Below are 25,665 nucleotides of genomic sequence, written 5' to 3' on the forward strand. Positions count from 1 at the left end.
TCTGTTTGATTTTATTTTTCTATAGTTCGAATTTTGAATATGAAAAATTATAATGTCAATTTAATTAATCTCCTATAATGTGGATATTGGATTTTAAATTAAAATAAAATGTTGTTAAATATTATAATTACTAGGGCGATTAAAAATCACCCATTTTAAAAATATTTTTAACTGTAGATGATTGGACTAATTAGTAAAATTTCACTAAATTAATATAAGTGGATTAGGAAATATTATTATTTTATAGAGATATATATTATTTAATATATGAATTAATATTTATTACTAAGATTCCACATAAGTCCCACTGGTTTAGATCCTACTTACTATAGTTTCAATTATTACTTCCTCTATCATATTTTCACGCTTAGAATACATGAGTTTGAATCTACGAGATATATGATCTACCAAATTTCAAAACTGAAATACATTTTTCTTGCTTAAATTAAGTAGTAGTGAATGGTTTTCTTAATTAGAGGAGTAATTGAGGATTTTCAGAATGCGCCATTAATTCTAAAAAAAAAATCAAATCCCTTAATATAAGGCGAAAATAAAAAATTGTATCTATGTTTGATTAATTTCATTTTATTATTCTTTGAAATAATAAATTCATTGATATTATTAATAAAATATAAAAACATGTATATTTTGGTCATGTAATTTGATTTATTTGATTTTATTATTCTTAAAATAATAAATTCACTTATTTGATGTAACTATTATTAATATAGGGCGTGTCCGACAAATTAAACATTTAGATATGTGAGTATCATACAAGTATATTCATATAAATCATAAAAGTATCTAGTATTAATTTCGTGTATTTGTTATATTTGTCTATTATTAATTTCATGCATCTATTTATATGATCTAATATTAATTTCATGTATCTATTTATATGATCTAATATTAATTTCATGTATCTATTTATATGATCTTATTTTAGTACAATGTATGGGTATGATTCATTGCAATATATTTTTTTGTTGAATGCTTCATTGTAAAAATATATTAACTATACACAATGTTCATTGTTTCTTAATAATCAAATATCATTCATTGTATCTTTACTAAAAACATTCAATGCATGACGGTGAGAAGATAAATTATTTAAGCAACATAGAAAATTTATTGAAACCATATCCAAAAATGGCTTCACATTTAAAAGGTGCCAAAAAATCAACAACGACATATCAAATACGTAAAACATTGTGTGAATACAATTTTTTTGTAGTCGTGGCAACACTGGAGCTTTTGGATGCAATAAAAAAAGTTATAGACGAGCTTCAACGGGATTTAAATTCTAACAAAAAACAATAGAATCACATTTCACTAAATTGTCTTGGATATATTTGTACTTTTAAAAAATTATTAACTTATAATATTAATAGGGTCATATATTTATATATGTTGTCTTTTGAAAATATATTATCTTATTGACATGAGTGATATTTAGCTCAAGTCGGGACAAAAAAATATTATCTTTAAAACATTATAATCTATTGAGTATTAATTTAGTTGTATGTGCTTGGTCGTTCGGAAATTGAAATGATCTTTTATTTTGATTATAATTTTGACTTTTTTTTTTAAAGAACTTTGAAGAAAAAACGTTTAAAGAACAATACTTATTATGAAATAAAAAAATATGAAGATAATTGAATATTTAAAAGAGAGAATGGCAATACTTGTTGGCCGTTGCATTGAATCACTATATTAATCCTTGCATTAACATTAAAAGTTATATCACTATTTATAAAAAATTAAAGAAAAAAATACTAAACTAAAGGGGAACGAGATATTTTGGAATTACTATAGATCATAAATTTAGAAAGAAAAAATAAATTTTTTACGATATTTCTAGATAAAAAAGGAAGGTAAATATTCTACTATTAATGTAAATTATAAAGAAATCTAATTGTTGTACATTAAACTTTTTAGGGAAAAGGGTCTGATATACCCCTCAACTTTGTCATTTGGAGCTGATATGCCCCTTGTTATGATAGTGGCTCGTATATACCCTTACCGTTAAACAAACGGCTCACATATACCCTACCGTTACAAATGAGCTCACATATACCCTTAATTTAATGAAAGTGAAAAAAAATAGTTTTAAATTTATGTTTTTGACTTTTAAATTTTTTAAAAATCATGTAGAGGTATATATGATCCTTCTAGCGAATTTCAAGGTATATTTTAATCTTTTTTATACATAAATTATTTTTTGACGTCTTTGATTATCATTTTTTGAGTTTCTTATTTTTATTTTTTTCTTTTGTTCGTTAGTGTAAAGAGAAAATTTTAAAACTATTTTTTTTGTGGCTATATTATAATTTAAAACGTCATCTATAATAAAGCTTACAAGAAAATTAGTGAAACATAAATAAATTTGACCATCAAAACAATAACTTTAAATTAGTCGTTGAAAAAAAAAAGTAAAAAAAAAATTATGTGTGAGGAGGATTAAATATACCCATATGGGATTATGTTTAAAATAATATTAATAATAATTAAAATATTAAAATAAAATTAATTTTTTCACTTCCGTTAGAGAAAAAGGATATATGTGAGCCATTTGTATAGTAATAGGGGCATTTATGAACCACTTTCATAATAAGAGTATATCAGCTCTAATTGATAAAGTTGAAGGATATATCAGACCCTTTTCCCAACTATTTAACATCATATCAGTGAGACTTATTTTCATATATTTATGTTTTTGCTAGAGCAAAATTTACACTAATTGAGACTTACTTTCACATTTATTCTTTACGAGATCAAAATTTACCCTAATAGATATTTTTGCAATTTTAAAATCTAAATACTTAAATTTCTCAAGTATCATCCGAATATAATGAGAATGAGACAATTGTAGACCTTGAACAGTATTGAGGATATTAATTCATAATATCCAATTGACAACTCCCAACTCTTTCCTATCAAATTTATTAGAAAGCACAAAATAATTATTTAGACATTTCATTTTTGACCGAAATGTCTAAATAAATTATTTACGATTTTTTGTGAGCTCTACATTGTTTCGCATGAACATGAAGTTTATTTATTTGTTGGTGTCCTTTTTTTATGTTTTCCACTCAGTGTTCAAAGCTCACATTGGAGCTCCGATTAAATTTAGATCGAGCACTGCAGGGCCCATTCAGGGGTGGCGCTCCCAACATGATTTTCTCAATACCTCGGGCTCGAACCCGAGACTTCTGGTTAAGGTTGAAGCACACCCACCATTGCACCACAACCCATGTTGATTAAAAATTTGGACCATTTCTCGATTCGTACATGTCATCCTTGCACAAGGACCATGCTAATCTTCTTTGTATCGTTCCAATTTTATCGGATGTCCCCGAAGGTGTCCTTTCATTTTAAAGTTCTTAGAGTTGCTCCACGGCTCCACCTGTCATTTTCATGTGTCATAAATATATTTATGTGGTTATACAATTTTGACTAATATTACGCATTCTTTTTTTATATTTGGAAACATATATGCGATAATTGTGTGGCAAATGTTTAGTTGATAGATATTGGGATTAAGCGTATTTGAATTGACTTATTTTAATCCTCAATAACTTTTAATATTTTAAATTATTTGATAAATTAAAGAAAATACTTATAATCACTTGTTTTAACGTATAAGTCAAAAACTAAAAGTCAAAAGTTAATTCAAACATGCTTACTTTGATGACATTGATTAGTTGTGTTATAAATTTTTGAAATAAATAATTTTGAGTAGACACAAGTCATTGAAACTTAATCCTATTTTCTACAATCTTTGTTAAACGATCGTAAATTGGACTATGATAAGGTGTAACATCAATTTTAAAAACTGTTTTTTATGTTTAAACTCAACATAAATTTATGATTTGGTTCATAATACAAAAATTACCCTAATTGTGATACAAATTTTTAATTATACATCAAAACTAGGGGCGTGCATTCGGTTTTTGGTTTGGTTTTTCTCTTTTTGGTTTAGTTTTTTCGGTTTGGTTAATCGGTTATGTCAATAATTAGAAACATAACAAAGTTATATTTGCAATTTAAAAAAATTTATATATATATATATATATATATATATATATATATATATATATATATATATTGAATTTCTTAAATATACTTTTTAATACAAATCACAAGTAAAACGTAAAACACAATACTTAAAAATATATCAATTATAGATATCCAAACATTTTAAAAAAAAAACTAAATCATAATGAAAATAACTATAAAGGAACAAAAGTGGTCAACTTATATAATATAATTCGACTTTTTCGATTTTCATTTTTCTAAATCCGAAACCAAACCAAAAAACCAAACAAAGTAAATTATTAATTAAAAAACCAAACCAAAGATCCAAAAAACCAATCCAAATTAGAATTCAATTTGATTTGATTTTTCGGTTTAATCCAAATAGTGCACACCCCTAATCAAAACCTACCCCTTTTTTTTAAAAAAAAAAAAAAGTAACAATCCATTCGATTAGGTTAAATTAATTGGTTACTTAATTTTAGAATTATAGTTATTTTGACACCGCTACCATTTTATACTTTAGTTTTAAGGTCTTTCAGAAATGAAATGCGAGTTTATTGGAAAGAGAATTAGAAACGGCAGAGAGAAGATATGGCGGATTTCATGACATCAACTCATAAAACCAAGTGGCTTTATACTCCCCAAGATATTGTGAGTTACAATTGTTCATCAAAACTTAATCTTGGAGAATGTCAGTTTTTTTTTTTTCGTTTTCCCATTTGTATTTGAGTTTTTTGATTTATGAATGTTTTACTGTATTCACAGAAACATAAGTATAAAGTTGCTAATCAAAGGGCGAAACAAGCACTAGAGATGGTATGCTAGTTCCATTTCCTTTTTTTTTTTCTTTTTTCATTTTCTGTGTGCTTGTGAATATGTTTTCTTTTTGTTTGAGCTACCCTTTTCACCTAATTATGTTTTGTTTTGATGAAAGCAATGTGAATGTGTTCTTTGACCTTTTGTTGCTGTAGTTAGTGTTTATACTTAAGACATGGTTCAAACACACGCGTATTGAGATGTCCAAAACATGTGGTTTGTGTATTGTAGCTTGCTTTATCAATACAAACAAGGCAACATAAATGAAAAATATGGTATAGACATGAAGAGATAAGTTAAGTGAATAGAATGAACCTGAGTTCCGGTGCTGGTAGCTGGCAGTGTCACTGCGTAAGCTTGATCTTTTTGATATTATTCAGAATAATAGAATCATAGAGTTTCAGAGCTTAAGAACATAAAGTAAGATTATAATGCTGGTAAATGAGTAAAAGTTAGATGGTTTACAATGAGTTGATATAAGATTATTTACAGCTAAGCCCTAGAGACCAACTTCCATGGATCTAGCCCACATTAAGTCCATCAGTTGCACATTTATTTCAGTTACGTGACGGATGGCAGAGATCTCTAGCTCTTTCCGCAATGACTGACAGAGATCTCAGGCTCTTTCCACTACGGCTGGACCCCTGAACTTATCTCGACCTTAGCTTGTTTGGTCACAACTTGGTGGCCGGTCCCATATTTCCGGAGCTAGGCTGTCTTCACCATTATGACTCCAGCCCCGACTGTTTTGACTCCGGATTTTTCATTGATAGGATTTCCCTTACTGGTCATTTGGTGTTGTCGCTGCTAAGTCACTTTTGACCTATTCTTTTTGCCACATGTCGTTTCTTGATTGTCCTAAGTCTTAAAGCGCAACTTTTACCCCATAGAGTTAGATTGTGTAGAATTTCTTTTCCATTTTATGTGTATGGTGTATGGAAACATTACCTGAAACTTTTATGGCCCAGAACATAGGTCTGATTTATAGTGCTTGTGGGTTTATGAATAATAGTATAATACTGATAGCTAATTCTATTGTGAAGTTTGGAACAACTCGAATGGAAGTTGATATTGATGGGACTTTCTCGTATGCTGAAAGTCAAAATGACGCAAAAGATAATGGTAAGATTGTATTTATTCAGATCAAAGTAAAACTAGAGAAACTATAAAGTTTCTGGTTTACCTCCCTTTAATCTTGATAGATAATCATAATTCTCATCATTCTTTTGGTTGCTATTTTGGTTGGCTTGTTAGCTGAAAAGCATCCTAAACCACTCAAAGTTGAAGAAGAACAACTTCTAAGGGCTTTCTACGAATTCAAAATTCAAGACGTCTGTGATGCCTTTAAGTTCCCGCGTAAGATTCAGGTATAAAGTTTTGATTATTGGATCTGCTACTACAATGAATCAACTAGAAGATTAAGCAGTTCTCATGGTTGTTTGCAGGCAACGGCTCTCATTTATTTTAAGAGGTTTTATCTGCTATGGTCCGTGATGGAACATCACCCCAAAGAGATTATGTAAGCTTGTTATCTATCTTCTCTGTGCTTTCTCCAACTTCCCAATATAAGAAAATCTAACTAGTCTCCCCCTAAACAAAGTCATCTGGAATCCACATATAATGATGCATGCAGTAGTTGATAGTTGACAAAGACAAAGCTCACTAGCTTCCCCTTCTTCCTTTTTGTAGGTTAACGTGCATATATGCAGCTTGCAAGGCAGAGGAAAATCATGTATCAGCTGAGGAGCTTGGTAAGGGGATTGGACAGGATCATCATGTAATCCTCAATAATGAGATGCTGGTTTTTCAGGCATGGATTTTATTTAAAGGTTATTTTATTCTGCATTTCCCTTTAAATCTTGCTTTAATAAACTTTTTTATAACCTTTCTTTTGCAGAGTCTAGGATTTGATCTGATTGCTTATGCTCCATATCGTGCACTTGAAGGTTTTATCAGTGATTTAGAGGTCTTTTTCTGTTGATCTGTTACACCTTCCCCTTTGAGTAATAATTGCTTTGTTGCCTTTTGATATCTTCCTTTTGATTGGTAGTTATTTCCACTCCTTGATTTCTTCATTGCAATTATTGACTATTGCTCTTGAAACTTTAGGAGTTCTGTGGAGCTCAAGATGACGACCAGCTTGTGGCACTGAAGGTAATTGCTATTTCCTTCCGACAAGAGAAGGTAGTTCAAATGAAAAGTCCCTCAACCTTGAGCTTGAGAATTCAAGTTACGAAGGGATCTAAATGGAGGAAAAGGGCCACAATTGACTCCTGGGAGGGGGTTAGTGGTGGGGCCGATGTAGGTTAACATATAAAAACAAATTGTTATTTCCTTGGCCATACAGTTTCCTTTTTATCAAATAAAATGTTATTCCACTATTTCTGCTCCTTGTAAATTCTGGCTTCTAGCAATTGAATTTCATACAATATTGCCCAATAACTAGTAGTTTTGCAGTTAAACCCACCCAAACCATGTAATCTACATGCGATATTGAAAATCTGCAGTTCTCCCTCCAATGGAACAAATGCTGATTTCACTCTTCCCATTTTTATTGTTTCTAATTCTTCCTTAGATAATCAAGGTTAATGCATCTTCTTGCTAGATTATCATCAATCTTCTTTTGAACATCATCAAAGTGGCATGTTGGAGACATGGTGATTATTATAATTCAATTTCTTCTTAGAGTTTCACACCATAGATCCCTATCTAGCTGATTGAGCTACCAACCAACTAATCTTTCTTTATACTTCAATTAATTTCTTCAAAACATTTTTGTGTATGTAACTTGTGACAAGAAGAAGGAATCGACTTCCCTCATAAGTAGATGGTAACATTCTGACATGCATCGATGCATTACTAACCGTGATTCATCTACTGTAGATATTGAATTAATTTGGTTATTCCTGATTGAGTTCTTACCTCATATATGGGAAATAATTCAATTCATATTACTCTGACCTCTGGAATTGTCTACCATCTAAGATTATTTTCTTCTGAAGTACAGGGTGCACTTGATACTGCTAGGATTGAAGCAGATAAGATTATGCGTAGTGATGGGCCACTTCTATTCCCACCTGGGCAGGTTATATTTTATAATTTACATCCTCTATTGAAATGATTTTATACTGTATGAATGTGATTTCTGGCTCTTCCCACCTGCAGAGGATTATATTAACAAATACATACATTTTTGAGGCTTGCTTCATCTTTGTTGAAAGAAAAGTTTCATGTTCCACTCAGTCATAAACTTTTGATATTAGTTTGTTCCCTTCTCATATTTTTTGTTTTCATGTGAAGTGTGGACATGGAGAATGGATCCTCTGTTATTGACAGTTAGTTTTTCTAGTATGATTAGACTGGATCAAATCTAGTTCGTTTGAAGCTTAATAAAAAGCAATTCTGGCTATAATTTCCCATAAGCTCCTTCTAACTAGCCCTGACAACAAACTATGACGATCTCTGACAACTAACCGAGGCTATACTTTTTGTCTGATGATTGATCGGAATTTTTTGGGGGAGGAAGAATGATGATCAATTAATCTAAAATAAAACATCTGATAAAGTGCAATAAATGGTTAAGTTTTGAAAAGAAAGGAATTCACATCAAATATAATGCCATAGACGATATGTGCAGAGGAGCGATCACAAGTGTAAGTATGGTGGGGAAGGGGAAGGAACAATGGACTTCTCCATGTGGATTTCTACCGGGGATCTATCTTGAGTATGTACTTACTTAACCTAGTTATGGATGAGCTAACCAATAGTAAACGAGATGCCATAGTTGGTTCAGGATTGGTATTGTCCTAGTGATTCTTTTACTAATATACTGTAGTTTTTTTTTTGAGTTAGGAATTATCCTCTGTATCTTTTTCCTCAACCCAAACGCACAGTATTTTGCAACCAGAGGCAATTCATGATTTGCGCATTGTGTGTTCGAGTTCGAATTTATAATAATCCATTTACTTCATTGGGTTCAAAGTTTATTATTTGTACTTATTTAGTGAATATTTAAACACACATGCAAGGTTTGAGCCAAAATTACTTGTTCGGATGAACCCGTAATTTATTATCTGGGTCCTTCTCTGTTTGCAACTCTGGTTCATACTGCTGATAATTCTTCTCTGATCCTTTTAATGCTTTTCATTACCTTTACTGCCGATATGCGAGTTTGGGAGTTCCAAATGTTGTCTGTGGGTTTTTATAACCAAGGAAAGCCTCCACTCATAATTGGATAATGTGCCCATAAGGTGGTTGTAGATAGATTCTGGAGGAGTTCTTCTATATTTTGGCGAGGTTGTGCCCATAGGACTCATATTTAGCACAGGACAAATTATGTGATTAGTCAATATTAGATGATAGCTGTTTTGACACAGGACAAGACTGCATTTTGGAAAAAATTGAAACGCATAAGGAGAAACTTTTTTCTGATGATCACTGAATGGTACCATACTTGACATATGAGAAATTCATCATCTGATGACCTTGTTGGATACCACAGTCAATTAAAACTCTGGCTTTTGCATTCTATGTGATGATTTGCTCTTTTAAAATGTGCTACAGAATACAGATAATAATACTCATATGCACATCTTCTTAGATAATTTTCTTATTTAAGTTTCTTTTTACTTATTTCAGTTGGCATTGGCAGCTCTGCATAGAGCTAATGCAGTGCATGGCATATTCGATTTTGAGAGGTCTCAGTCCCTTTCTCATTTGGACAGATCCACAATAATCCGGTAACACTCTTATTGACATGATAATGATTCTTCTACCAGGTACCTGAGAAGTGTCCTATCACATCATGATCAGCCAGGTCATGCAATTTCAGAACTTACTGGTTCTATAAACGCCATTGATTCTTTGGCAAGTACTTAATCTTGTTATTACTGCATGCCTGGAAGTGTTTATCTTTCTCTTCTTCTTTCTTGAAATATTACTGACTTCTTCCCTGAAATCTTCGTTTGGGTTTAACATAGTCCTCTTACTGCCTGAACTCCTGACATTTGAACAGATTGGTAAACTTTTGACTCCGACTTCCAAAGATGTGAAGCACATTGATCGGAAACTCAAATCATGTCTTGATCCGGGTTCACATGACAAGTGTGTTCAATCAACTCTAATTTGATTGTCATTTTTTCCATCGTTTGGTTTCGCCATAATTCATTCGCCCAGCCAGAAAATAATGCTGGTTTGTATTTGCAGGAGTAAAAAAAGGAAGCATAGATCCAAAGATATCTCAAATGAGGTTACAGACATCTCTTAAGCTGCTCTTAACTAAAGTTTGTAGCTTCAAGCATATGTTATTTGGCCGGTGGAAATAGTTCCTCATCACAGTTCCCTAATATAGAGCAAAAATTCAAGTCAGACTGGAAAACACGGTCTACTACATTTGCATCAGGTTTGAGAGAAGAAGCAGACGCGGAAATGGGATCAACGTTTATGATTCTTCGCATTGAACTCATTGTATTGTTAAAATTACAGGTTTTGATCTTATATTTGTTGAGATTTTAGTAGATATATCTTTACTCCATATCGAAAGTTATGATTCAGTTGAACCTATAGCCAAAAGGCAACATTTGTCCCCCCGAGAAGATCGCATTATTAAAGACCGTACGTATGACTGGACAAATGTGTTTTATATAACATTTTTGGTCTTATATTTACTAATTCTATTTTTTTTCAATTACTATTTGGATAAAGTATACAATTCAGGTGTTTATAAATTAGCAGCAGTATACAGATTTATATTTAGGGATAAGGGTTTGAAAAATACTCCAATTTTGGTCGAATTTGCTGTTGCGATACTAAATTTTCATAAGGACCTATTACCTTCGTAGACTATTTAATACCGTATTTTTTATTCCCTGAACTATTTAATAGTATATTTTAAAAGTATATATATGTCCATGTGGACACATTATTATTTATAATTTTGCATTATTTTTTATGCCCATGTGGGAAAATATATATGTTTAAAATACGGTATTAAATAGTATAGGGAGGTAATAGGTCCTCATGAAAGTTTAGTATCACAACAACAAATTCGATCAAAGTTGGGATATTTTTCAGACCCTTATTCCTTATATTTACAGTTAATAACTATGCCGTGCAACTCTAGTTTCCATCAGCTAATTAATTAAGTAATTAATAGACAATTCTCCGCTTAGAAACAGGTGCATTTGAGATTTTGATCTGTATGATCATTTCATCTAACAATTTAAGTTGCTAGCTAAAAATAACAATATACTCTTAATTATATTATGTCTCAACAAGTATGAATTAAGATCGATAGCAAACATATGGCATTACACATCATGACATGAATGATGTCATTTACATATATGGTGCAAATCATTTAAAAATCAAACTAGGGTTTGGATAATTCTATAATAATACTATTATTATATATAATCACAACTTTTTAGTGAAACGGGATGAACAGTGGATTCAGCTCCCCACTAGCTAGGATCCCTCTTCCAGGAAGAGTGGTCCCCCCATTCCCTTAATTACGCAAACCCTAGGTTGCCTGCTTAAACCCTAATTCCAAAAATTTGTCTGGTTAATCGGAAGTTTTGAAAACCATTAATATGTTTAAGTAAAGATTGCTACCAAAAATTTGATGATTAGATGGTATATTTCCTCACAATTAAAAGTTTAAAGTGTCTTGAAGAGGTCGGAGAGTAGAATATTTTTTTGGGAAAATTGTATATAATGGCAAACTAATAATTCAAATTAAATGGTATAACCACACTTTGATTTAATTGTGTCCTGTAGCAAACTGTTTGCCAGCGTCTCTCTCCCTCAAACTCTCGCTCGCCACTCTCCTCTCTCGCTCACTCCCTCTGTGTTCTCCTCTCTCGCTTTATACACAGAAGTGTATAAATTGCGTTTCTGTTTGTATAAAGCGAGAGAAAATTGTATATACACATGCAAATACATATATATTCGTCCTATACACTTATAATTATACAATAAAAATATTCTCCTGCCCAGTTCTCTTGTGCCTTTCTCTCTTTCTCGTTTTATACAACAGAAGTGTATAAATTGCGTTTCTGTTTGTATAAAGTGAGAGAAAATTGTATATACACATGCAAATACATATATATTCGTCCTATACACTTATAATTATACAATAAAAATATTCCCCTGCCCAGTTTTATGTTTGTATAATGAAATTATACAATTCTGAAGAGGAGCCAACGAATTATACAATTGCTCTTTTTGTATATATGTATAGCGAAATAGACAGCTTTTAATTGTATATGTATAGCGAATTATACATATATATGTTTGCTATGGAGCGCAATTATGCAAACTTTGCTATAGCATACAAATATGATTTTTTTGTTTGCTATATGTGAAAGTTACTCTATTTTTTTTTGTTTCTCATCCAGTGTCTGTAGCCCACATTGAAGCTTCTACTAAATTCAGAGAGTAGAATAACTTTTTTTATGTTTCCCGTCCGGAGCCCACATTGGAGCTCCGACTAAATTTGGATCGCGCACTGCAAGGCCCATTCGAGGGTGACGCTCCCAACAAGATTTTCACCATACCTCGGACTCGAACCCGAGACCTCTGGTTAAGGGTGAGACACTCCCACCAATGCACCACAATCCATGTTGGTGGAGAGTAGAATAACTATTTAATGGCATACTAAGATCATGTGGTAATGTTCGATGAGCAGTGAAAAAGTATCCTGATTAAGCCAATGTTATTTGGAGTGAATATTTAAAGTCTGTAGAGAGAGTCAAATGATAATTAATATGGATGAGTGATTATACAAGAATTAATTAGCAAGATTAAAAATGCCACATTTTAGAGAGTGCAAAGCAAGCTAAGTAGCACACATTGATATAACACAAAATGCTAGAAGGTTGCTTGAGAAGGTATATAGTATAAATTGCAAAATCATATCATTATGACGATGTTAAAAGGGATCGGAATTATAATGAGGTAGATCTCGAAACTAGAATCACATGAAAGAAAATTTACAATCTCTTGGAATCCTTATTGTGGAATGTTTCTATCATTCTATGTATTAGGATCGGAATATATTAATCATGTATGTAATTTCTACATTATAAGAATTGCTATATAGTATCACACTTTAAAACTGCAGAGCAAAATAATGCTTGCTAGATTTAAAAGAAGGTCTAATTAAAACATTTGCATATATTAAAGGAAAAAAATATCTTAAATAACTGTGATCAATCATTAGAACTAAAGATTGATATACATATACATGAATGAAAATAAAATAAAAAACAAAAAACAACAACAGAGAAATTAAATAGCAACACTTGACAAAAACTCCAGAGAAGATTAATTAGTATGACACATACAAATTGAGAAATGATCCAAATATTTATTAATTGAAGCGTCTACGTTGCACCCTTTCCATTATATTAAACTCTAATGGTGCACTTGGAGCTTCTTCATCATCATCATTTAAACCTAATTTATTTTGATTAGCTCTTAATCTTTCAAAGTCCCTCAACTTATACAAGTACCTCAACATAACCTCTGCATAGTTGTCAAAACCAAGTGAACTCAGAGCCCAACAGATGTCATCTCCATTAACCGTTCGACGATTCTCCTTTTGACACTTGTCAGATGCTTCACCAGTTACAAAACTTATAAATTCTGATGCACATTCTTGCATTGTCTCTTTTGCTTCTTTGGATATTTTGGCTGTTGGTGGCAAGATTTGTTTCATAATCCTTCCTACATTGGCTATTGGTACCAATTTCACTTGTTCATCCACCATATCTTATAAAATTTGTTGTGGATTTTTTGTTGATGTATGGGTGGATTTAGGAATTTAAGTTAGTGGATGTTAATTTAGAGTGCGTGCACATTTTTTTATATATATATTTTGAATTTTTAACTGTATATATATTTAAGTTGAAAACAGTAGATACACATGTATTCTGTATTGGATAAGGTGAATTTCGCCCATAATAATGTATATGTACTTGTCAACATATGCATGTGCATGGAGAAGTGTGATATATATGAATAGTGTTGAATATATAATTAAGTAAATAAAAATAATTTTTTTTTTAACAAATGTTTAGATTTTTTGTCACGATTTTTAGTACAATGTACTTATAACTAAATAAAAAAATTAAATTCAAATCTTGAATCTTTGGTCAAAGTTGACAAGATTAGGAGTTTTAAACTTGCTAAATAATTTTTAATTTCCTTATTTAAACTGGTTTAAAATAATTAAAAGTATTAACACTAAAGATTGAAATGAATGGACGACGTTAATGCACGTTTACATGTGCTATTAATTAATCAAATTAAAGAGCAGAAATGGAAGGAATGATTTACTAATACGAAGCCCTAGTGTTTGATTACCTCATAAGCTTTAGGTTATTGTCGGCACAACCCTTAATTAATTAAGCTTTTTATAATTTTACTAATTAAAAACACTACTGTATCCCCACATGATGAATGTTTACTGCAGATTCTGCTTTTAATGGAGTAATATTATTTTCCCTCAAAATTATGAAATCCTTAGTGTACTTGATCATGTTAATTACATTATTTATTTGTTTGTGGTACTATGGCTATAGGGTTTCTTATTCATTTTTTCTTGCTATTGAGTTTAAGTTTTGTACACTAATAGTAAATTATGTTCTAGCGGCCAGCCCATAAATGAGGATAAAATGACAATATTATTTTATTACAAGATTTGCGATTAATTTGACGCTCACTTTATTTACAAAATAAATTATAATTAATAAAAAGATTTCATGATTTTATCCCCTTTTGTTTTGATTTATTTATGCCAATGTCAAACACACATTTTTACATTTTCACTACTCAAACTATACTCTTCTTTTATTCGTCATACAAAAGACTTTTTGACTAAATAAATCAAAGTATTTGTAGACAATTTTTATTCATATTGAATGTATGTATATGAACTTTAAAAAAATAAAATTACTTCTATAGAAAATTTTATGTTTTAAAATGTGTATTGTTTACTACAAAATTGCTTGTGTAATTTTTTTGGAAAATACAAAAAACAAGTAAAACACATTCGATATTTAAGTTCAATAAGTTAACTGAGCTATCAAGCGGGTGGTAATGGCATTGGGCCCATGGCCAGTGACTTAGAGTTAGGTAGGACTTACGGGTATAGACGAGCTTCTTTCATCAAAAAAATTACAGTATTTATATATGATTAAAAATAATATTTATGTATATATAGTACTCTCTCCGTTCCATTTTATATGTCATCCCTTTTTATAAATAGCTGAACCACAATATTTGTCATTTTATAAAATTTATGCATAAATTATCATATTTTGCCTATTATACCCTTGATAGAATAGTTAATTAATCTCGTCATTTATTAATAAAGTTGACTTAAGAAAACATTAAATAAAGGTAAAAGAGTAAAGTTACATCATTTCTTAATGCAAGTGCAAAATAAAAATGTGACATATAAAGTGGGACGAAGGGAGTAGATGATGTTGAACCCTCATATACTTTTTCATGTGTTTATTTCTTCATATCTTAGAACCTCTTAGTGAAAATCATGATTCCGTCATGAATTGAGTGTGTATATATATATTCCTACTATAGTCAAACGTCAGTACTCAAATTGAACTTATAATGTAAAAATATATATACTACTAAATAATTAATTGTAGTTATGCAGAACATTCTTATTGGTCCGATAAATTTAGTTTTGCAAATTAGCTCAATCTCTTATTTACATGTATTTATTTATATTTATATTTTAAAGAAACAACAACAAGCTTCTCTTATCGACACATCTAGGGTTAGAAACTTTATAGGTATTCCAAGTCATTATTTTATGTGAAAATCCATAAAGAGACTCTCAAGCACCACGTTAATTTTTGGGAACATGTGGAGTATCTTACTGTTGAAACAACTAGAAATTTCTTTTTGAAAAAAAGTCTATAATCTAATTGGCCATTTGGCCCAGCCTATTGCTACAGAACTCTATAGTCTATATTCACAAGATTCTTCTCTAAGTAATATTTCTATACTAGATGGGCATGGTCCGTGCTCGACACGGTCCCAATATATTTTTTAGCCATGGTCAATTTTTGATAATTTGCATAGCCCTTTGATCATCAATAATCATATAGTAAAGAACAAAATAACAACGGAAGACAACACGTGAAAAAACAAAAGCCTCATATATGTAAAATGGTTAACGACAGATTCCATAGTAGAGTGTATAGAGTAAAGAGTCAATAAAAATTGCATTCGGTGTCCTGCTTGAAAAGGTGTATTCGATTGATAATGTAAAATCTAAGTTAAATTGTCAACTTCGACGATGCACTAATTCAACCCTCAATGGTAAAGAACCTTCAGAACTCACAAACTTAGCTAAAGATACACCAAGACATACATATTCTGCACATATATATAAGATCTCCGACTTGTTGAAGCTCAAGACTTGTTCTCACAACCTTTGTTGTAGCTGCTAGTCTCAAAAGCTCTCATTCATAATTTTTCGAGGACCAAGTTACCTCTTTGTCTACATTTGGTTGAACAAATAAATTTATTTATAAAATATGAAGGAAAAAGTCACAATAGAAACATATGAGCCAAAATATAAAAGTTAGATGTAGTTTTTCCATTAATCCATTACCAGAGTGAAAATGATCAAAACAAGTAAAATTTAGCAGCTATTGATTCATAATCAGACTTGAAGCAATTAGTTAAAGCAAATAGGATTTATTGTAGAAAAAGCTGACATTATTCTAGAATCTTTCATGGAATTTTACATATACTCATAACTTAAGTTAAATGGTTAACACCTTTCATATAGCTCCAAAAGTACTGAAGGAAACTAAACAAAAACATTAAAACAAAATCAAGAAATCATCACTTCAGTGAAATTCAGTATACAGTCACAACTCATATCTTATATGTGATGAGTACAACTTTTAATGGCTCAAAGATAAGGGAAAATTATTGTCAGTTGCTTATGCTAGGAGTAATTGCTAATTAGTGAAGTGCTACTTACATAGGATAGGAGTAATTTTCAACATGCATGTCATTACAATGTTGACAAGCAAATTCATATATTAAGATTTTCACACACACATATATATATATATAGCGTGTTTGGCCATTTGCTTCTAAAATCAGCTTATCTTGAAAAGTGTTTTTTTTTCTAAAAATACTTTTGGTGAGAAGTAGTATATGTATGGCAAGAAAATTTAAGTACTCTATGACCAACAAATAGTGTTTGGCTAGGCTTTTAAAAAGGGCATCAAAGTTTATTTTTTATTCTGAAAAGTGCTTTTTAAATAAACACTTTTGCGCTCGCTAATTTTTTTTGCGTCCAGAAAACTACTTTTGTTGCTCTCTAGAAGCACTTATTTTCTCCCTAATGCTTGGTCAAACACCTCAATAAGGGTACAACTTTTAATGGCTCAAAGATAAGGGAAAATAATTGTCAATTGCTTATGCTAATAACAGAAACATAAAAGACTATTTGAAGATGAAACTTATAAGTGATAGTGCAAAAATAGTACACAAACCGAAGCAAAAGTGAGACACCTATTCATTCACCAATAAAAGAAAGTCAATTTACTGTACAATTTCTACTACCTTTAGTACAATTAGGAGATGTTGTGTTCGTCCTTTCATTGTTCACTTATTAGTAAGGGTAATATTGGGAATATTTAAAGAATTAGTACCCTAAATAACTTATAAACTATCAATGTTTTGCGAGTTTAATATTTGAACTAGCTAGGGTGATTGGTGTGTTAAGCATATTCTTCATGTATAGGAATGTAATAAACTTCTTGTTTAATAGTTTTTTATGCTCTACTATGTGTGTAGATGATAGATCATGTTCAATTTATGATTGAAATTAGGAAATGAATCAAAAGATAATTTGTCTCTTAATTATACTATTGAAATGTATTATATTTTTGGAAATTTTACACAAACTTCATAGTGTTAAGAACTAATTACATCCTATTCCTACTCTTTTTCAAATTATTTAAATCCCTTAAATTTGGTGGAATATGGATACATTCCAAAACGTCCCAATACATAGCGTCCCGGTTTTGAATACATCCCTCAAGTCTCAACATCCTGATACATCACTCAATGTTCCGATACACCGTGTACGTCCCGATTTAAACCGATACATCGTGTAAAGTGATGTATTTGAGAATAGAAGAGAGTAAAAAATTTTGAATTTTTTTTAAATGATAGAGAATTTTAGAGAATATGATAAAAATAAGTTGTGTATTTAGATAAATTTTTTTTATATTTTTCATCCTATTCTGGACACCTTAAACTTGCAAATTGGATTATTTTGTGTGGGAAAAGAAAGAAAGAAAAGATTATTTGTGGGTTTTGAATAAAAGCAAAATGGGCCAGTAGCAAAACTGTGGATCCAACAGTTCAGTTTGCAAGTTTTCCTCCTAACGGCTGGTCTTTAAATGTTATAAATTTTAGGAATCACACAGTTTTAATATGAAATTACAATTTATCCCTATTTAGTTTGTAATTACATTAATCCCTGAAAAAGTAAAACAAACCGGATACATAATATGTAGCTCGGATACATTATAAAATAATTTAGAATTAGGAGAGAAATAAGGGATTTTAAAGGTTTTTAGAAATAGAAGGAATTATTAAAAATAAGGGAAACATAAGACGTGTATTTCAGTAATTTTTCCTTAAATAACTTGATAAATTTGACAGTCTTGGACTGAGCCCAATGAGCTTCATCCTTTGTAAGTTCTTTGAAAATGAGCATAGAGCATCTTGGGCCACTAGCAAAATTGGTAAATTTATTCGCACAGAGGATATTAACACAAAATCAATAAATGCATGTCTGTGTATAAATATACATGATTATCACTTAATCATAATCATTTTAGGTATATATTCATTTCATTATATCACTTAGCTTCAGTAAATTGCATCAGTTAATCAATAGTTCATTTGGCATGAGTTGGGTGCGAGGAATAGTGGACATGATAGAGTGACTACGATTAAATTGTGTGGCGTAAAAGCACTATTCGTTCTTTGAGACGGGTCTCTCGTCTGCGAGGGAGCAACTTGTTTAGTCTTGCATACTGTTCATATTTATTATGAGAATGAAATAATGCCTCCATATATTTTGAGTCTAAGACTTCCGAATTTTTTCATTCAAAACAATAGTTTTTTTTAGCTAATCTAGTGGATAAGACGACTCCCCGCCCCGACCCATGGATATGGTCATGTAAACGATACATGGACAGCAATTTAAGTTAGCCAATATCCCACTAATTCTATACATTGTGATCCCTTTGTCATAGCGCTAGAAATAAATAATTCAACGGCCAAAACCTAAATTTTAAACCAAATGGAACTTTAACGGTCAAGCCCACCCACCCCCTCAAAGTCAACGTTAACATCTATTTATCTCACATAATTATAATAAATTTTGTATATCCTAGAGAAATGTGTAGTAATTACTCTATCTCAGTTGATTATCTCAAGTTATATATTAATTTAACACCCATTTGCCCTTTATCCAAGTTCATGAACATGCCCATATGTGTTATAAGCTTAGAATTCACGATTTTCCAGCTCTTTAGATCAATTGGTATTTGTTTCAAGCAATTTTTAATGCTAACTTTTAAGCTAATGTACACCATTTTATTTGAAGTTCTAGATCAGTTTTACACCTTGCTGACCCAACTTGTTTGAAATTAAGGCGTAGTTGTTGTTGTCGTCCAATTTTACCCATTCTTGGTGCTAAAACCAGGTAATTAATTAATGGTACTCGATCTGCTTCTTAGTTGATTATATGAATTCTATTTATGTGGGCAATGTTTATATTGAATCTTTGTTCTGTTTTTGATGATTGGGAAATCTTAGGATAGAATTGTTGGAATTTTAGTATTGATTGAGAATGGGTGAGTCCATCTTTTGTTTTAGAAAATGTAGATTAGGAAGAGTAATGGGTTGCATTCAGCTTGTGCTAGGTTCACTTGTTATACTCGTGAGCCTTTCGAGTTTGTTTAGGTTTTATTCTGCTGGATTTTTCTTACATGATGAGGATATATGTCGCCATTTTTATGGTGTGAAGGATGTTTATGATAGTTTTGATGTAAAAGCACTGAGTTCTCGCGTTGATGAAGTGCTCGATAAGATGGAAAGTTTGCAAGATAAGATTGAATTGATTGTACAAGAGATGGAGAAGAACAAAAATGAGTTAGAAAAAGGGAGTATTCCCAAATTGGAATACAAGAAGTTCTTGGAAGAAGAGGTGATTAAGCCTTTATACTCTGCTCATATTGCCCTTAGGCAAATTAGGATGCCTAGAGTTGAAGGAATTGGGAATGTGACTATTAAGGAACATCCCTTGATTAATAATTTTGTGATTGAGGAGATTCGAAAGTATATTACCCCGAAGGAGAATAGACATAAGAAGGTTAATATTTTTGGAACACAGATGATTTATAACACGATAGGGCATGCTTGTGCGTCGATGAAGAAAGAATTGGAGGAATATATGGATTATGATATTGGATCTTATTGTAAAGATGATTGGAACATTGCTCAGAAGCTTATGATTAATGGTTGTGATCCTTTGCCAAGGAGAAGGTGTTTGACAAGGGCCTCTAAGCTCTATCAGAAGCCTTATCCAATTAACGAGTCCTTATGGAGGATCCCAGATGGGAGAAATGTTAGGTGGAGCAATTACCTTTGCAGGAACTACGAGTGTTTATCGAGTAAGAATCCTAAAAGAGGTTACACTAAGTGCACCGGATGTTTTGAAATGGATAAAGAAGAGATAAAATGGGTAACAAATTCTTCACTTCCTGTGGATTTCTTGATCAAAGATGTATTGGCAGTTAAGCCAGGGGAGATCAGAATTGGTCTGGATTTTGGCATTGGAACGGGGACTTTTGCTGCAAGAATGAGAGGGCAGAATGTGACAATCATTACGACTGCACTGAATCTTGGAGCTCCTTTCAGCGAGACGATAGCACTTAGGGGTTTGATTCCACTATATGTGACACTGAATCAAAGGCTTCCATTCTTCGACAACACTATGGATTTGATCCACACTGCTGGATTTATGGATGGTTGGATCGATCTACAGCTGTTAGACTTTATCCTATTTGACTGGGATCGCGTTTTGAGACCAGGAGGCTTGTTGTGGATTGATCGATTCTTTTGTAATAGGACTGATCTGGATGATTTTATGTACATGTTTCTGCAGTTCAGGTACAAAAAGCATAAGTGGTCTATTGCTCCCAAGGCCAAGGATGAAGTTTATCTTTCTGCATTATTAGAAAAGCCTGCTCGATCTTTATGATCATACGAAGCATTAGAGCTCATGTCTTTGTTACACTGACATAATATTCGTAGGATTTATCTGCAACATTTGTTCTAGTGTCTGCAAACTGTAAGAAACTTGTGGTTCTCTTTGTTATACTTCACATGGTATTCATAGGATTTATCTTGTGTCTGCAAAACTGTAAGAAATTTGTGGTTGGTTCTCTTTGTTATCTAAAGATTCAGTCTCCGTTGTCATAAAATGCATATTTCTTTGTACATTAACCATTTGAATGTTATTATATCACAATTCAGCGAGACAAACAAATGATACTTCTGCTTATAACACAGCTACATTGCTTAAACACCATGGCTAACAATTGCAGTTGAACTCTTATTTACCCACAACAGTTTGACCTTTCTATAGTTTGCAGTTTCTGCACTAAAATAGAGGGGCTCACTTTGTACATGTTATCTAAAGACTGGGTACTAATATTTCTGAAGAGTAGTACTAATCCAAGAGTTATGCTTGTCTTCTATGGGGGTCAGTTTCAAACGTGATTTATAAGAATGACCTTGGAGGTGGGTGTCCTCGCTTGCATCATGGGCAAAACTTTAAGCTTAACAACTTTTGACGTTTAAGATTTGCCATGAGACAAATGAGACTCAAGTTCAAGACCACCAATTTTGAAGGTCATTGGGGGTAATTTCCTGGTTTCTATCAGGAAATCGACCAGCTAATGTATAAGGCAACCTAATGCATGAAACATCATCCAGCGTTAGCATGATCCAAAGAAGGGCCCCACCCCAAGATAATGTCAAATCAAACAGCATAGTTTAGGGGGTGGGGTGGGCGATGTACTAAAGTAAAGAGCTAAGGAGCCATGCCAAATGCTAATTCCTTTATCTATTGTTGAAATATAATAAATAATTTCAATGTTCTTTTTTGTTATAATACAGAGGAGATGGACATAAACTGTAGTATTCAAAAGTCAAATACAAATCCTTAAATTAAAGCATGAGAAATATTTTAAGGGACTCAGACAGCAACATCCAAATTAAAGATGCTTGTTATTGGACTCATATACACTGACATTTCAATTGCTTTAATTAATTTATGGAAATCATTATAATGACCAATCATAGCAAAATTCAAATTGTCTATGACATACCGATAAGCACTTGTCTTTTTTTTCTTCTTTCTTTTGAGAAAATAAAGAAGTTAATATAGTCATCATGTGCATGATTGCATATATCTGTACCAATAGTGTGTATCGACAATTCGTTTGAATTGGAAGGTTATTGATCGGTCTATATATTAATTCAACTCATTTTGATTCATTCACTTTTGTACCTCTAAAAGTGTAATTGATATGTAATTCAAATTGATCTATGAAAAGAATTGTCAATTTCATATTTTAGGAAATCATTTTCGTTTTGACATTTTATATATAATCATAATAAACAAAATAATAATAATTTAGGTACTTGAATAAAAAATTTTTTTAAAGTAATTAATAAGAGTTGAGCGGTTTATGCTATGACTCATTATTTAGCTCATATCGACCCAACTCATTACATCTCAAGTAGTCAAAAAACAATTTAGTACTGACCCGCATATCAACCCTCTTGAATTCAATTTAACCTCCACATTTCATACTCATGTCCAAAATATTCCTAGTTACCCCAGAGCTCATTATTAAGATTTAAGGCTCTTACTACTGAATTGTTTGACCAATTCAAGTGAAGTTGTTCATCTTGTACTAATAATTCATGGAAATTGATGGCAAAAACACTTCAACAACATTGATCCTATAAAGTATTAGTAGTTTAATAGAAGTATTAAATCAACTTTTCAAGAAGGCGTCAAGCCTTGCTTTAATTTTGTATTTTTCTATATTGAAATTATGTAAGAGTGATGTGTCTCTTGTTTTAATTAATTAAAGTTTGCCAAGTTTGAACGCATATATGAAAGCAACGTTGTTTAATTAAAGAAAGTGAATTATTGTCCCATAGCACAGTAAAATTTTCACGTATAAATATTTTAATAGATGAATGATACGAGTAGTTTATATTCATGATAAGTATATATATACCAAAAGTCCAAAACATGAGAAATCATATCTTCGATTTTAGTTGATTGAATGAACTGAATTCTTATTTAATATGATAAATTTAAGATTATAAATTAAATAATATTTTAATACTCATATTATATATAGTTAAATCACAAAATTTAAATATTATATCTGATTAAATTAAGATACTTAAATTGTAGAAAAAATTACCTAAATACACAACTTATCTTACCTTTTTTTTAAAAAAATAATTCTACCATTTGAAAAAATTACAAAAATCTATACTCTCTATTATTCTCGGATACATCACTTTATGTGATGTATCGATTGGATACATCACCACGATATATCGGGACGTTGAGTGATGTCTTCGAAACCAAGGCGTGATGTATCGGGATGTTGAGCGATGTATCCGAAATCGAGACGTGATGTATTGGGACGTTGAGCGATGTATCTAAAATTGAGACGCGATGTATCAATACGTTTTGGGATGTATCCGGACTCCATCAAATTTAAGATATTTTTGTAGTTTGGAAAAAAATAGTGATAAGATGTAATTAGCGTTCAACACTATGAATTTGTGTAAAATTCGGCAAATTAGAACAACTTTCACATATAGCAAAGATAAAAATCTATTTGTATGTTATAGTTATAGTTTGCATAATTGCGCTCCATAACAAATTTTATGTTTGCTATGGAGCTTTTAATTTGTATAATTCGTTAGATACATCAAATTTTATACAAATTGTTCAGTTTTGTATAAATTCATTTATACATTGTAATTTGTATAATAAGATCTGTATTTATATAATTATAAATGTATAGGACAAAAATATACGTATTTATATTTGTATATACACTTTTCTCTCGCTTTATACAAACACAAACGCATTTTATACATTTGTATACCGAATGAGTAATTGTATATCAAAAATGACTAATTATATACTGAACCAGATGGCAAAAAAATAAAATATTTATTGTGAATTACAAATAAAATAAACTATAGCTATTACATTTAATTTGAATTAATAGTTTATTATTTCATACAATTTTCCAAAATTAAAATGGACGAAACACATATGGGCCAGGATGTCGAGTCATATTTGAGTCAACGCCTAACCTTGACAAAGTAAGGACTGAGGATCTTTTGGTCATTTCATACGGGCCTTTGCAGGCCTTATCGTGGTAATACGGTAGTTTGGCAATAACTACAGGGACAAATCAGAAAATACACTACTTTCGTTAGACCACTATCAGAAAAGGACAAACCGGCAAATATAGATAAAAGGCCCGCCCGCCAAGCAATATCCGAAAAGCTGTCAGGTTTAATTAAAACACCCCTATAACTTATCTTTTCTAAAATTCATGGTCCCATAAGTTTTGAATATGACAAGAAACAGCATATGTTTTCTTTTCCTCGTATAGTTTGAGGGCATGGAGTAACTTTGTGTTGAATACTTGAATTCAAACTCTATTTTTAGTCATCTCTATCTTTCTTTCATAATTATACACTTTTTCTTAGACATATTGGTTGTAAAATGTGTTAGGTGGATCGAATTTGAACGAATTAAAATGAATTGAGTTTATAAATTAATTGGTTATTTGGTTAGAAGCCCATTTAATCTTTACCTAGTTTTAACTTCTTTGTTATAGTATTATATTTTATTTAATTACCCAATTCAATTTATATCTCGCTCAAATAGATCCAATTGTTAGATGGACTGAATTGAATAGGTCAATTAGATTGTAGAAGTTACTAACTTTTTTTATGGAAGTCGAGCCCCTTCTGTGACGTGGTCTTAGACTAATTAATCGTGATGAACCAAGAATTAATATAAATAGACGAATTATTAATCTGCACAAATTAAACTTAGATGGACTTGCCAAATAATATTACCATGGAGGAGGGGAGGGGGGGGGGGGGGTTAATCCACGGTAAGAGCTTTTTCTAATTTTTATTTCTAACTAATACAATTAGATAAAGAAGCAGTTTATATCCAAAGTTATACTATCATTCCCAAGGGAGTAGCTTCTATATATAAAAATCCTTATTTGTTTATCTAAATTCAAAGATTCTAACTACTTGCCTTTGTTTTTAGAAGTCACAATCAAACTATGAATAGACTAGATAGTTACCTATGAGAAAGGCAAAGAAAAAAAAAGTAGTACTAATAAAATAAATTTAGACAAAGAAAACAAAATGGCAATTCCAAAATTATCACAAACCCTATGGCTTAATTCACATGGTTTCATATACACAAATACACTATATATTGCATAGTACCATTAAACCATACAAGTAAGTTAGCCAAATTACAATTTTTTTTGGCCAAACACATACACAACCCCTCAAACTTGCCCTCATTTTTCATTTTGCCACTCCAACTTAGCCTTGTTTCATTTTAACCCTTAAACTCTATTTTTTTATGTACCATTT

General features: G+C 31.2%; 3 protein-coding genes and 1 non-coding gene across 4 annotated transcripts; 2 read left to right on the forward strand and 2 right to left on the reverse strand.

Moving 5' to 3' along the window:
* Window positions 1–3,262: 3,262 nt before the first annotated feature.
* LOC125816928 (U6 spliceosomal RNA) lies at window positions 3,263–3,366 on the reverse strand. The gene has a single exon (XR_007442251.1). It is a non-coding gene; the product is annotated as a U6 spliceosomal RNA (small nuclear RNA).
* Window positions 3,367–4,498: 1,132 nt separating this feature from the next.
* LOC125816298 (cyclin-H1-1-like) lies at window positions 4,499–10,166 on the forward strand. The gene is made up of 13 exons (XM_049495883.1): window positions 4,499–4,689; window positions 4,804–4,854; window positions 5,898–5,976; window positions 6,109–6,221; window positions 6,300–6,373; window positions 6,544–6,664; window positions 6,752–6,820; window positions 6,964–7,008; window positions 7,862–7,939; window positions 9,493–9,551; window positions 9,633–9,720; window positions 9,869–9,957; window positions 10,060–10,166. The coding sequence occupies exons 1-13, from the start codon at window positions 4,630–4,632 to the stop codon at window positions 10,118–10,120; spliced, it is 987 nt and encodes a 328-aa protein (XP_049351840.1). The 5' UTR covers window positions 4,499–4,629; the 3' UTR covers window positions 10,121–10,166.
* Window positions 10,167–13,225: 3,059 nt separating this feature from the next.
* Window positions 13,226–13,624, reverse strand: LOC125816747 (nuclear transcription factor Y subunit B-4-like). Its single transcript, XM_049496369.1, has one exon. It carries the CDS (start codon window positions 13,622–13,624, stop codon window positions 13,226–13,228), a length of 399 nt encoding a protein of 132 aa, XP_049352326.1.
* A 6,096-nt stretch (window positions 13,625–19,720) lies between these two features.
* Window positions 19,721–21,212, forward strand: LOC125815715 (probable methyltransferase At1g29790). Its single transcript, XM_049495259.1, has one exon. The coding sequence runs from the start codon at window positions 19,775–19,777 to the stop codon at window positions 21,185–21,187; it is 1,413 nt and encodes a 470-aa protein (XP_049351216.1). The 5' UTR covers window positions 19,721–19,774; the 3' UTR covers window positions 21,188–21,212.
* The last annotated feature ends 4,453 nt before the right edge of the window (window positions 21,213–25,665 follow it).

This window comes from Solanum verrucosum, unplaced genomic scaffold (assembly GCF_900185275.1).
Source record: "Solanum verrucosum unplaced genomic scaffold, falcon-dt-bn FXZP01000261.1, whole genome shotgun sequence".
Lineage (NCBI taxonomy): Eukaryota > Viridiplantae > Streptophyta > Magnoliopsida > Solanales > Solanaceae > Solanum > Solanum verrucosum.